The 14,552-nt window shown below is 41.0% G+C and overlaps 2 protein-coding genes across 2 annotated transcripts in view; one reads left to right on the top strand and one right to left on the bottom strand.

The window, feature by feature from the left end:
- mpi (mannose phosphate isomerase) overlaps window positions 1–2,957 on the bottom strand; it is a 7,353-nt gene extending 4,396 nt beyond the window's left edge. Inside the window, exons 1-3 of the mRNA XM_034534334.1 lie at window positions 2,674–2,957; window positions 1,623–1,750; window positions 341–541 (exon numbers count right to left, since the gene is read on the bottom strand). Coding sequence (XP_034390225.1) covers window positions 341–541; window positions 1,623–1,750; window positions 2,674–2,689 — 345 coding nt within the window. The 5' untranslated portion in view covers window positions 2,690–2,957. The remainder of the gene's footprint in view (window positions 1–340; window positions 542–1,622; window positions 1,751–2,673) is intronic.
- Window positions 2,958–4,245: 1,288 nt separating this feature from the next.
- On the top strand, window positions 4,246–14,333 carry scamp2 (secretory carrier membrane protein 2). Its single transcript, XM_034534342.1, has 9 exons — window positions 4,246–4,401; window positions 7,612–7,689; window positions 7,961–8,047; window positions 9,416–9,527; window positions 10,238–10,366; window positions 10,511–10,670; window positions 11,439–11,540; window positions 11,976–12,093; window positions 12,668–14,333. Exons 1-9 carry the CDS (start codon window positions 4,345–4,347, stop codon window positions 12,812–12,814), a joined length of 990 nt encoding a protein of 329 aa, XP_034390233.1. The 5' UTR covers window positions 4,246–4,344; the 3' UTR covers window positions 12,815–14,333.
- Window positions 14,334–14,552: the final 219 nt, after the last annotated feature.

Raw genomic sequence — 14,552 nt, 5'->3', positions numbered from 1 at the left:
TGTATCGTCAGTTTTAAAAGAGCAGTCCAACGCTTTAATGTTGCACTTCTAAAACATTGTCACAATGTTTTTTTACACTTTAAGTAGTAAAGTAGTCGCCTTTCTTCTAAAAAAAAAAACAACAACCTTGTGCCTTCATTACCCACAATGCAACGCGACAGTTCAGTAGGAGCCTCGAGCTGCCGGCCTCAGTGCATCACAATCAATATTAAATACTAATGATACTTGTCAGACTCCTGTGTGTATTCTGAGGATATTGATGTCGTTGTGATCTTTGTTTTTACATCCTTCTGGTTTAATATTCTAAATCGGACGTATTTGTGGGCGTTTGTGTGCTCACTCTGTCGGGGTGGGCCTGAATGGACAAGGCTGTGTTGACCGAGAGGACTTTGAAGAGGAAGGGCAGCTGACCCTGGAAGGTGTCTTTGACCTTGGAGCCCAGGCAGGCGGGGAAGTGGGCGATCCACTGGCCCAGCGTGGTCTGAGCGATCCGGTTGTCTTTAATCTGGGCGTCGCCTTTCGGGTGGGCGCCCATCCACAGCTGGAAGAGACGGCAGAGAGGGACGGGTTTGTGTCCAGCGTTGGGATTTCAGGTCAGTGGGGGTTACAGTTATATTCGTGACCGGGAGGTTGCATTCTGATCTAACTGTAAGAAATACAAGTGGGACAGTGAATATGAAACATAACAACGAATCCCCAATTAAAAGCATAACCAAATAAAGTATTAAATCAACCTTGATGTTGCGTCCTTCCTTTATCCTCTGTTAACAAACTTCCTCGGGGAGTCCGACTCGTCCCCAGACACTCTGAGAGAGCGGCCTGGCATCATAAATCTGCATGAAATCAATTCATGTAATGCCGCAATCCAAAGTGAAGAATCCTAACCACCTCACGGAGTGTAAATCACTCTGGATAAGAGGGTTTACTCTAATGCCTTTAATGGAAATGAAGGATACGCTCAAGGACACACACAAACTTGTTGGTGGACACACTTTTGGCACTTGTGCTGTACACCTGGGACAGCCCTGACTTGACCCATGTGGCAGTTTCCAGTGCCATCCCAAAAGCATATTATTATAAATATTTTTTATAATCCCACAAAAAGCTTATGTGCTTGTGACTGTAAGACATACACGTCACAGACCAACAATAATAATAAGTCACATACTGTAACGTAGGATTAAACAAATGTCACCGCCGCCATTAACCTGAACTAATGACCTTCATGACCGAACCCTGCAGAGCTGCTGCAGCTAAATAAAGAAATACTCGTGAAGCGCCGCGTGGAGAGAAGAACGAGGCTCTCTGCCAAGACGCCGAGCACGCCACCTTTTAAACCCCTGAAAGCGATTCATCATCATCATTTTTATGCAATAATGCATCTTTGTACCGTGATCGTGTGAAGCCTCTAAATCTTAAAAGATCCTATTAGCGAGAATAAGTGTTGTTTTCAAAAAAATAAAATAAATAAAAAGCAAAATTTCTGGGGCGGTTACATGCTTTTAAAAATGTTTATGAATGGATATCCAGCAACCTGCCATTCGTAGTCCAACACATGTTCATGCATCGTTTCAGGTTTATGGGTCATCTTCAACGGTGCCTTCCCAGTGACGGGCTCTTACCTCTGCGTAGGGCCGGTCATCCTCCACCACGGCTACTGGGTCTCCGCCAACCACCAGTTGGGCCACCTCGCTGTCCAGCCCGACCTTCCCCCACGCATAATGTTGCACGGCACAGGTGAGGGGAAACACTGAGAAAAGGGACCACATCCAGTGTTTGTAAAAGGGACTACAGAACTGAATCCAGTGTATTCCAGGAGCCCCAAAAACCTCTTTACAGAGAGAAAGGAGAAAAATCCTCTTTTATGAACTGGGTACATATTTTTTGTCTTCTTCTTTTTGTTGTTGTCTGAGGCTGTGCGTCTGTCACCTATTGTCTAATGTTATGACATGTGTACCTCATTCATAAGAGACAGGAAAAACACGCTGATTAACTGGTTTGTTAACAACACCACCAGCTCTTTTAACACGAGAGGGGGGGGGGGAACAGAATACGCCGGGGACACATTATTCGGCGTAACACCTGCAAGCTGACGACGTAAAAAAACAACAACAACAGAAAAGCAGATTTTTATATTTGCGAGGCGCCGAGTCTGTTCGCCGGTTTGTTAAAACGTCGTCACGTTACACATATTAACGTTTAACCGAGCGAACTACTTGTCAGTTCAAACCGTTAAGCGAACTAAACGCGCCGCGTTTAACAGGCGAACCCCCGGTCGCCGAAAGTCTCCAGTTAACAGGGTCGCCAGTTAAACATATTACACCTATTAACACATATTAACGTTTAACCGAGCGAGCTACTTGTCAGTTCAATGCAGCGCAAACAGTGGACCACTAACCGCCAGCCGTTAAGCGAACTAAACGCGCCGCGTTACGGTTTAACAGGCGTCGTCGTCCGAAAGTCTTCAGTTAACAAGGTCGCCAGTTAAACCGCGACACCGCCTGAAACGTCGATACGGATGCTCAAGAACGAGCTTTTTCTTTATTTTGTTGTTGTTGTTGTTGTCGTCGGTAACCCAGTTTCCGTAGTGTAAATAAACCGTTGCACCACCGACGGGACGGTTGATTTAAAAAAAGAGTTAAACGTAACGTTAGTGGAGAAGATCTCGCTCACCTCTCACTTCCTCCATGGCTGACTGTCAGACCGTTGGTGACGTCACGACTCGACTGGCGACATCCAGGGATTGCTCTCTATCTCTCTCTCTCTCTCTCTCTACCTCTCTCTATCTCTCTCTCTCTCTCTACCTCTCTCTCTCTCTCTCTCTCTCTCTACCTCTCTCTCTCTCTCTCTCTCTCGCTCTCTCTACCTCTCTCTCTCTCTCTCTCTCTCGCTCTCTCTACCTCTCTCTCTCTCTCTCTCTCGCTCTCTCTCCCTCTCTCTCTCTCTCTACCTCTCTCTACCCCTCTCTCTCTCTCTCGATTAACTGGTATTTTGTTATATATTCGTTGCAAAATGATTGGTATCTAAGTAATCCATTGAAAATAAAAAGTATAGTATTTTAGTTGATTTATGCACCGTTCTAGTTATTTTTTATAATTTTTTTATTTTATATATATCATTACTTGATCATATTATATATTATTAATCATATAGTTAATGTTATTGGCATGCACTGTACTAGACTTGCTGACTTCTGCTGCTAATAAATCACGTCACATTATTGCCGTGCACTTGCTTTACTGGCTCCTGTATAGTTTCTATACTTACCATATATTTTTAATGATGTAGTTTCTATTTCTATTTAAATTGATTTAATTGGGTCAAGCCTCAAAAAAGCCTAAAAAACGCTGCATTCTCCCGTATACACTTCCCATAATGCAACTCAATTGCATCTTTAATTTGACCCTATTTCCCTATCTGTCAGACCTCATCTTTCCATTTCCATGCGGCAGGTAATATTTAAAATTTTAAAACAAACTAAAATTTGTCCGAATAACATCAGGGCTGTTTTCTTAGACCGTCACCTATATACAAAAAATACCAGTATTGTCACTTAGCAGCAACATTATGGAGCCATTCATGAAGATAACTATATATGCTACATGGCGGTGGCATATTATTAAACTTTTGTTGACTCAATCGTCATTACAGTTTTTAAAATAACATATTAATTAAAGAAACATTTCCTAACTAAACATCACATTATTTGCCTAAAATCCACCGAAGGCACACTTTGCTTTGTGAACATGTGCCAACAACGTCACCGTACTATGAATTATTGATGGCCTATTTTTGCCTCTGAATACACTTTATGTCTATAAAGAAAGTTTGATTTGCTTTCAATCAGTGTAATGGCAATACAATATTACATTATTAAGCAACATTTCATATCCATAAGATAAGATAAGATAAGTTAAGATAATCCTTTTATTAGTCCCGCATGGATTCAAACTCATAAACTCCAAACCTTGTACTTGAAAATTAAGCCATATATGAAAACTAATTAAAAAAAAAAAAAAGGCTATCAAGTTTGTGCACCTCCTTTAACGTATTTGTATGAATGAATAATGACCTCCCATATTATATATTCTGTATATTGTCCCCTGAAATTCAGTTTGTTTGTTTATTTGATTGATATCGCTTCTCTTTTGTAGTGGATTTACTATATAATTCCTAAATATTAAAAAAAACTTTTAAAAAACACGTCACTGTCCAAGTGTCTGAGTGCGCATGCGCTGTAAATTCATTCGCGGAAGTGGCAGGAGAGGCAACTCAAACGACGGAGAAGAGTTTGGTGTTTATTCTCGGATCAGAGAGGACGAACCGGTCCGAAGCCTTTTGAAAATGTCGGATTTTGACAACAACCCGTTCGCGGAGCCCGCCGGCGACAACCCGTTCAATGTAAGTGTGTGTTTTTTATATGTGTTTTTACGCCTGGGTGCTGACATATCATCCGTTTAAGGCAAAGCCAGCGCGTCAGGAAACTCGTCGGGTGGATGTCATGGGAGAGGGGGCGGGATCTAATTCCGCTCTCTTGACATTCCATTTGACAGAGGTGGCGTGACTGACCGGCATTCGGCCAATCAGCGGGCTTTGTTTTTAAAAAGAGGGCGGGGTGTTCCGATAGCCTGGTTGCAGGAAGTTAAACCGTAGCGAGCTAATAATGTGTCGACCACATAACCACATAACAACTGCTCTTTGACGTTTTGAGAGGATTGTGTAAGACTCCTTACACGTCGGATGTGATTTTATATAATTTCTGAGTCCATTGGTGACACTCAATTGCAAGTTCAGTAACTTCTTTTAAAAAAAACAACATATTGAATGTTTAGAAGTAGGCCACTTATCACTAGTTGCTTCCACGTTAAAGGGGCTGACCGGCACATCAAAGGGGTTCTTTCTGCATGCCGAAAATGAACTAGAAATACATTTTTAAAAAATGACCCTTGAGATGTAAACTCACATTTTCACACGAAGGAATGCATCCATACGTTCCACATTTCAGATTACTTACCTTTTCTTTATTTTTTTAAGGGGGCACTGCAGTGATTGTATGCTGCACGTTTATAAAGTTTAATAGTCTTAGAAGCAGCAAAGGGACGAGACATCCTGACCTTTTTATTCTCTTATTTATGTCAAACTGGATGAATCCTATATTTACCATAATGTATGCCGTGATAACCGCGTTAGACCTCCCCTGTCTGGTAAATTTACACTCATTTCAACAAAATGTGAGTATATTTTATTAGCCGTTGGCACACCTCAACACACATGGGTGTAATTGATCTTATTGATCTAGCTTGTTTTCCTAATACAGGAACACAAGTCTCTTTGAAATCCCCTGACACACTCCATGTTTGTTTTTCCCCCAGTTTATGACCCATGTTTCTTTCCTTTTTAGTTGTAAATGCATAAACCCCTTACATGTTTTTCTCTCTCTTTATTATGTGGCATAAAGCAGCTAGAAGATAAATAAGTTAACTGGCACAACTCTGTTCCACTGTTCTCTGATGGGAGCGTTAAAACGAAGCATAACATTTGGTTGCAAGGAGCTTCCTTTAAAGACATACAACATACAATATTCATTCAATATTAAGGGAGAGTTTATAAAATGTTTAAAAAATATATATAGGCTCTAATTTAGGTTTTTACATGTTCCACATTAGGTCTGTATGCTATAATAGTTACATCTGTAAAAACACACTCGCGGTCTTACATGTTTTTAAAATAACGATGGCCTCATTTGTGAAGCGCAAAGTGTCGATGAAAATACATTAATGGAATCTGCGAAATCCCTTCATGAGATATGAGTGACTTCTACAGTAGTGCAGAGTCGCCCTTTATGATCTCAGGTGGACGGGTCGCCCCTTTATCAGGTTGCCGTGACGTCGGTGGACACGCTTTGTTTGTCTGGGTGTGGAAGTGACTGAATAAATAACCTTCTGTATGCTTTTATAAGCATGTACTGCTCAAAAATATTGCCACCATAGAGCTGTAAAATACAGCATGAAGCAAGACTTAAATCTATGTTGTGGCAACATGAAATGGGAATGAGGGCCACACCTATAGGCAATCAACAGTCTTCACAACCTGTTTCCTGGTTCAGAGACTTAAAGGTCAGAACATCCTGCTGATTGGATCCCAAAATGCACTTGTTTACCTAATTTTTTCAGTTTAGAATTAGCACCGTTTTTTTTCCCGACCTGACCGATGTAGAAACGTACACAAATATCAATAAAGATGTGTTTGTTTTGCTGTTATTGTGAACGTGGCGTTGTCTCTTATCCCGATTTCGGAAAAGGAAACTTTGTTTTGGATTTCTTCATTCGCTGCCGTGTCATCAAAAGACACAAGCAGTTTTGTTTTTGGGGCTTATTGTAAACACATTTTGCATTATGTGCTGTTTTGAATAGCAACGACGTCACCTGTCATTGACCGGGTGAGAATCTCATGTTGAGAGTTCAGAAACATTCAATAAGAAAGTTCAACTGGCCGGCTCACACACTGTTTACAGGTGTGTCCCAAGCAGATAGGTAATCTGGAGTATGGCGTCACACTTTTAATCACATGGTGAGGGACGTGTTGGTGGTTCTTGTTCCTGCGTGTGTAGTTTTAAGTCCTACAATACCCACAAGCCACTGCGTTCCTATTAAAACGGATGCACAGATGCAGTAACTGGAGGTTTTTTTTCTTTCTGGGCCGCGGCTGCAACAAAAGATTTATTTTGATTTATAAATTCACCCGCTGATTTATTTTTCTTCCATGAATCGTTTTTGTCTATGATTTGATCAGAAAATAAATATAATTTCCCACTGCCCGAGGTGATTGTATTTTAATTCCTTTTATTTTATTCAACAGACGGCTCAAAAACCTGAAGACATTCAGTTGAAGAGCCAGAAAATATGACAAAACGCGATTTAATTGATTATCAACATAGTTGCCGATTTAATTTACCTCCTTGGTCGAGGAATTAATTATTAGAGTAATCTTTAAACCTTTTAGCCGTTTAACAGCACTAACTTTTCCTCAACTTATTTGACTCATTGATTGACTATTTTAGATTACTTTTCTTCCACAAATAAGCAGTAAAGACAGACGCGTTAACTCACTGCGTATGTTTCTTGGGGGGGGTGAAAAATAAATGCAGTGACGCATACATGTTGTCATGGTTACCGCTGCGCTTCTATTTAGTTGAGGAACGTCCTGGAAAACATTCACAGAATCCATCGGAAGCAAAAAGCCAGTTAATGTGTATCATGCCTCACTTCTGCTGAGAAGGCAATGAATCATCAGAGGTTAGTGCAGCCGTATTATTATTATTATTATTATTATTATTATATAACGGTCGTCAACGCATACCTTCCAGTCTTTCAAGAAATGAAAAGGAAGAGTTGGTCTGAAGTTAAAGTAAACAAACAGCTGTAAACATTTGTGTGCTGTTTTCCTCCAGAGGTCAAAGAGGTCAACAAACCCACTCGTCTTGCTATATCCACGTAAATGCCAAGAAGTAGAAGCGCTGTTGTACAGCTGCACTGATCCGTTGCTCACACACACACACACACACACACACACGTTTTCGATGAAAAGTGACACCTGTGCGTTGTGTTCCAGGACCCGTCGGTCACACAGGTGACCAGCTCCAACGTCGAACCGGTTGACCAGTACAACCCGTTCCCGGTGCATCCCACAGTAAGACGTCCATTTGTTATCCTTAATATTTAGTTCTCCTCTCTCTTTCTTTAACCTGTATTATATTTTATTACCAGTTCTACTTTCTCCTCTCATTCGATCTTTCTCGAGTTGTAATTTTTTTTTTTTTGTCTTCTTTATTTATTATTCCGAATTTTCATATTTCCTTTTCACATTTAATTTTCCTTTTTTTTTTTTGTTGCCTCGTCCTTTTTTTTTTTTTTTTTGAGTTTGCTTATTTTTGTTTGTTTGTTTTTTTTGTTTGTTTCAGGACAGCCTGGCTACTCACACCACTCCAGCCTCCACCTCCCACTACCAGCCGGCGGTGTTACAGCCGTCCACAGACCCCAGTCCACAGGTGAGTCACCTTTTACTCTCTCAGTTGGTGCAGCTTCAGTTTCCCACACATTGAAGGTACAAAAGGACAAAGTGCAACCCGCAATATAGCACAGTGGACATTTAGAGCAAAATTAACCACATTTGGGGCAAAGGCCACTATTGACCGATCCTCTACCAATTCCTATTTACATATTTTAACTAATTTATTTGTGGCACAAAATGAAGGATTCATCCAGATTCTCTGAAACATATTCAGTCTCTGAATTTAACCAACTTTTGTCTTTGTGCTGCAAAAACTAATTTCACTGATAATGTTACCCTCTAAAAGGCGGAGCAGACAAACCCCGTCTCAAGACTCCCAAAGTTATTTGGATTTGAGGCACAATAAAGGTTCTCCGTTCTGGTTTGGGCACATGCTTTTGAGTGGGTGTGTCATATTGATCATGATCTAGAGCTCTGGTTCTCAACCTTTTTTTTATTTTTATGATGTACCCCCCTGCGAAATATTTCTTAAGCCAAGTACCCCCTAACCAGGGTTAAAAAGAAGATGTAATACACAGCGCTGTGCCACCAATTTAAAAATGTACATTATTTATTAAATAACAATTTTTAAAGGATTTTTGAATTTATACTAATTTTAAATAATGCTTGCGGGTGTAGAGCACAACATCTGATACTCAGTGTGTATTTTTTACTTTCTAAAATGTATCTGCAGAGAGCCCCTCTCCTCCCCTTTCTCTGTCCTATCCAATAAAAGCACATCTTTGCTTTTTAAAAGTAGACGTAATATCTATAAAATCTGTATGTTGCTAAGGGCTCGGCGTCCATTCTGCCTCCCAGTACTGTCTCCTCGGAGAGCAAGTGTTTCTTGCACACACACACACACACACACACACACACACACACACACACACACACACACATACTCAGTTTACACAATATTCTAATGAGCCTCCTTGTTCCACTGATAATCTTATACATATTTATGAATGTCACTACAGATCAACTGCCTCCTTCCTTTTTTCCGCCAAGTCAGACGTTTGATGTGAGCGTCATAAATATGTATGTTTTGTTTTTAACATACAGCATCGTGGCCTTTTATGAACACTTTTGCAGATCTAAGAATGGCTGTTAACGTCTTCGCGCAAATTCTTAAATAATAACCTTTCCCTCCCTTCGATGTTATATGTAAGAAAATACCATAATATAAATATATAATATAAAAACGCAGGCGGCTTTGTGGAGTGGATCTGGACCGCTTGTGAAACTGCTGCTGACGCGTCTCGTCCGCAAAAAATGCCTTCCTGCACATTTCAAGTGTGTTTTGTTGAGTAAAGTGTTTCTGACGACTCTTCTTCTTCCTCCTCCTCCTCTTCCTCGTCTTCAGGCGACTGCCTCTGCAGCTCAGGCCAATCTGCTGAAGCAGCAGGAGGAGCTGGAGAGGAAAGCTGCCCAGCTCGACCGCAGAGAGCAGGAGCTCCAGAGCAGAGGCCCGTCAGGTCATTAAAGACAAAGCGCCCGCCCTGCTTCCCTCTGCAGTACTATGTGAAGCAGCACCAAACAATGTGCAACCTGTGCACGATGGAGCACACAATGCCAAAATATTCTTGCACACAGGCTCTGAAAAATACTCTCTGAACCCCCGAGCAGTTTCAGGGTGTTTTGACTTGCTATAGTCTTACTCTTCACTGCAATATGTACATTCTGCACCTCTATTGAACATATACATATGTGTGTGTATGTATATATATATATATATATATATATATATATATACATATACGTGTGTGTGTGTGTGTGTATATATATATACATTATATTATTAAAATAAAATAAATATTATATATATAATATTTATTTTAATGATATACATCAACTTAAATACATTTGTCTTTTAGTATAATATTATATAAATGTGAATAATCAGGAGATTCCCACACACTTGATAGTATTTATATTTATTGTATGATAATATTCTATTATTAAAACTATATATATATATATATATATATATATATATATATATTTATGATCATATACGAGTTTCAGTAACTTTGTCTTGTCTATCGACCATGTGTATATATATAAAAAAAAAAAAAAATGTAAACCAGAATTTGTTCTTTTTTCCTGCAGTGCTGAAATTGGTATTTTTGAAGGCGAGCTCTTTTTTGTTCCTAACCGTGTATCTGTGGTCTCGTGTGTCTTACAGGGAAACAGAACAACTGGCCTCCGCTTCCCAAGAGCTTCCCCATCAAACCGTGTTTCTATCAGGACTTCTCGGAGGAAATCCCACCCGAGTCCCAGAGGGTCTGCAAGATGATCTACTACCTCTGGATGTGTGAGTACAGTTAACGCGATCGCCTCGTTGGGAACATTTCTACCTTTTTTACCTCCTTAACTTGTGTTTCCACAACCGATGCCGGTGTGTAACGTAATAAATAAAAAAGTATTATCATGTTTGACTCCTTGTCTCTCTCTCCAGTCAACTGCATGACTCTGTTCCTCAACCTGCTGGCGTGTTTGGCTCACTTCACCACCAACACGGCCTACGGCACGGACTTTGGCCTCTCCATCCTGTGGCTCATCCTCTTCGCGCCCTGCTCCTTCCTCTGCTGGTACCGGCCCGTCTACAAGGCCTTCAAGTGAGCCTCCCTTCAGTGTGTGTGTGTGTGTGTGTGTGTGTGTGTGCTTCGCAAACACCACACTCGAGTACTTCCCCCACACAATGACCATTTGTAATCAATTGGCTCGCCACGTGTTGCCTTGAATTCTGGAAGAAAATGTTGTTTTCCTCGCAAATGAAGAATAGAAAATAAATAAGGGGAAAAAGTAAATGGGGGGGCAGCGTTTAACATCAGCAAAGCTACATCGAAACATGTGTTTGCAACCTCTCACACAACTCATGCCATATGATTTTACCCAAACACGTGTCATTCTTCGCTAAAAAAACATTACTATTTGATACAAACGGTCACTTTTTGTCCGTTTTTTTAAATTCCTGAATTAATTATTGAAGAATTCAAAAGGTAACACGAGTAGTTTGATGTAGAAATGTTCATTTAGTCGTCGGAAGTATTCCTTTTTGAATGTAACGTTGGGAAGGTTAAACTGTCGGGTAATTAGAGCGTCGACGTACATTCTTTGCTACGAGTTCGAACAGGTGAGACGAATCTCAAAGTTCAAACGGACGTTTAAAACAATTAAAACGTCGCCGTCTAATATTCGTCTATGGTTTGAGCACATTAATACGCCGAGTGTCCCAATGAGACGATAGGAATTCCTATTCTTTGCTCCAACCTCGACGCTCATCGTCTGCGTATAATTATCACATGCTTACTAAATATTTCCCAAAGTGTGTGTGTGATGTGTTTTTCAGTGAAATGTGTGTGTTGTTCTTTTCTCATTTTCAGGTCCGACAGCTCCTTCAGCTTCTTCTTCTTCTTCCTGGTGTTTTTCTGCCAAGTGGGGATCTTCATCATCCAGGCCGTGGGCATCCCCGGGTGGGGGAACAGGTGAGCCGCCGCCGCCGCCGCCATCGCACGTGACATCACGCGGCATCACCAAAAAAATTTAAGGTTCAAGGTACATTCAGATGTAGCGTGAGCGACAATTTGTAAGGAAGGAAAAACTAATTTTTAGTAAAGTTTTAGATTTGGCCGCCACATTTGAACACACTAATTAATTAACACATAGATTGTCATTAACACTAGTTTAGTTAAATAATAGCACTTCTAAATGTTAATAACAAATGACTGATAACACAACTTGACTGGATTTATTTATTGGCCGGTCTGTCTTAGCATTAGCATTAGCTCGTCGGCCGGTCTGTCTTAGCATTAGCATTAGCTCGTCGGCCGAGTCTTCTTTGCGTGAGCGCTCTCTCTGTACCTGCACGTACAAACGCTTCGCCCTCCTCAACCTGTGACGCCGTCTGTCGTTGCCTCCAGCGGTTGGCTCTCCGCCTTCACCATCTTCAGTACGAACAAGGCGGTGGGCGGCATCATGATCATCGTGGCCATCCTCTTCACCATCTGCGCCGTGCTGTCAGTCATCCTGCTCAAGATGGTGAGGCTGTAGCTACTTTGTTGTGTGTGTGTGTGTGTCTATATGTACATATGTTTGCAATTTTGACCCCAAATATGCCTGTTTGACTTTGACATAAAAGAGTTTGTTCCACAAGGAATTAAATATAACGGGCGTTACTCCTTTTACGTTCATTGAGCGTCTTTTATTTGCAGGAATTAAAATACCGTAATATTGTAAAGCGTAAACAAACATAGCATTTTAATTGTCACATCGGCCCGATATCGGCGTATCCCCCACTTCAATGTTTAAGCTTCAGAACGCACATTAAGACAATAAAGAAGCAACATTAAAACTGTTTTTGAGAACATGATGTTTCATAAAACAGCTGCTGACGCGTCTGGAGCTAAATGCTAACCGACGTGCGGCTGTTTAACGGCGTAGTTTAGCCAGTTGGCCGACATTAGCTGCTTAGACAAAGTACAGCTTCTTTTTTTAAATGTCTTTAAATGTCTTTTTAGTTTCGGAGGTAACCAACAGCTGTCTGCGATGGAGGTTTAGTGCTACGGCTAACCCGCCCCCCTCTCCTCCCCCATCCCCTCCTTCCCCTCTTCAGGTCCACAGCATGTACCGCCGGACCGGGGCCAGTTTCCAGAAGGCCCAGCAGGAGTTCTCGCAGGGCGTCTTAACCAATAAAAGCTTCCAAACGGCTGCTTCCGGCGCGGCGTCCTCCGCCGCACAGGAAGCCTTCAGGGGACCCTAACTGACGGAAGACCGAGCCGAGCTCCGGTTAACCGGTCGTCAGATCGGGACCACCAGGAGACGGGGGGGGGGGGGCTGTTTCGCGGAGTCACAGAGGAAAAACGCAACGAGTTCCCACTGACTCCCATGACAACAGCCCTCCCCCGTCTTTTGGAGCCAGAGGCTGCACATTTTAATCTGGCCGTATAATATGTTTAGACCTTGAGCTCAGGTGAGGCCACACGGTTAGCCTGCCTCCTATCAGTGCATGTGTAAATCCCCCAAAAAATGTTAACTTTGCTTCTCACGGACTCCGTTTGTGGAAAGCAGTCGAAAAGTCATGCTGTGTGTGTGTGTGTGTGTGTGTGGTGAAAAGCATGAATGAAGTTCACTGATGGCTATTTCAGTTTGTCCCGGCTTTGTATATTTAATGTGCACTTTTCTTCTTTGGCAAAGCCCGATGTGTGTGTGTGTGTGTGTGTGTGTGTGTGGGCATGCTGATCACATGTCTTCACATGGGCGTAGTATGCTTTTGTTTCCGTGATCCTGTAATATAAATAAGATAAAGTGTTTCTGCTGAATTCTTTTTTTTTTCCTGTCTTAAAAGTTATTTCTTTTTTTTTTTTTACTGTTAAACCTTTTTTTTTCGCAAAAAAAATCAGTCTAATATGAAAGAAAATGAACAGATGAATCATGCAGCTCATTGTAATGACTATTACTGTATTGTACATTTTAAATCTGTTTGGTTAATTATTCAATAAGGACCCACACACACACCCCCAAATCACTTTGAGATTGTTCTACGTTTTTAAAACATGTGCCTTTTGTCTGGAACCAACATTTTTTTGTGATCTTTTGCCAAGAGATCCACAGAGGAAATCAGAGTGTTTTTGCTTCCATTAATTTCCAGCTTGTATACGGTCAATTTAATTGTCAACACAGAGAGAAGATAATTTGATTTCACCCACGGCCAAATTACTTCTTTTAAAGCATCTGATTTGTAGTTTCTCATCATACTCGTACTTTTGTTTACACTTTTGAGAGTCGTTTCCATGGAAACCAAAGCAATACTATGACAATTTTTTTTTTTTTGCTGATTTCAAAGTAGACTTTTTTTCTTCTTTCTTTTTTTTTAAAGCGCACCAGCATCACCTGCATGCAGCTCAGGTGCATTTCCATTTGTTTTCCTCTCATTAAAGACTTTCAAAAGTCTTCCTCTCCAGGACGACGACCTAGCTCTAAATTATTTGCGTACCGATGTATATTTTCTACGTGATTTCTTAAATCGGAAAAAAAAACATCCGCGCGTTTGTTTTAAAACTTCCTCTCGGGTGCGACACGCGTAACCTCCTTTTCAACCGCGTCACGTTCCTGCAGCAGATATCGGTTTAATTTAAGGTTGTTTTTTTTGATCTCGCATCTTGTATTGATTCACACATCGCTGTATGCATTGTTTTTGAGAGAAGAGAATCTAGTGCCTTTTTTTTGTATTTCAATATTAAATATTGCATCTAATAAAAAATGCTTTGCTTTCATTTAAATATGTAATTGTTTTTTCTTTTACTTATAACAATCCTCAGCATTTTTTTTATATTTAGTTAGGAATGTTTTAGAACCACAACAGAAATGATCGTGCCTCATCTTTCTCCACAAGGGGGCGCTGTTTGGTTACCAGCCTTCTAGCAATGGTTCCCAATCTGGGGGTTGAGGCCAGAGCAATGGACCGTGAAATACATCTTATGGGGCACAGGATGAAAACC

Source organism: Cyclopterus lumpus, chromosome 6 (assembly GCF_009769545.1).
Source record: "Cyclopterus lumpus isolate fCycLum1 chromosome 6, fCycLum1.pri, whole genome shotgun sequence".
NCBI lineage: Eukaryota > Metazoa > Chordata > Actinopteri > Perciformes > Cyclopteridae > Cyclopterus > Cyclopterus lumpus.
Note: the sequence above shows the minus strand (reverse complement) of the source record. Positions and strands in the feature narration are given on the sequence as shown.

Coding starts and splice junctions, on each gene's coding strand:
- scamp2 (XM_034534342.1), top strand. CDS start 4,345: ATGTCGGATTTTGACAACAACCCGTTCGCGGAGCCCGCCGGCGACAAC. Junction 7,690..7,960: donor CGTTCCCGGTGCATCCCACA/GTAAGACGTCCA, acceptor TGTTTGTTTCAG/GACAGCCTGGCTACTCACAC. Junction 12,094..12,667: donor CAGTCATCCTGCTCAAGATG/GTGAGGCTGTAG, acceptor TCCCCTCTTCAG/GTCCACAGCATGTACCGCCG.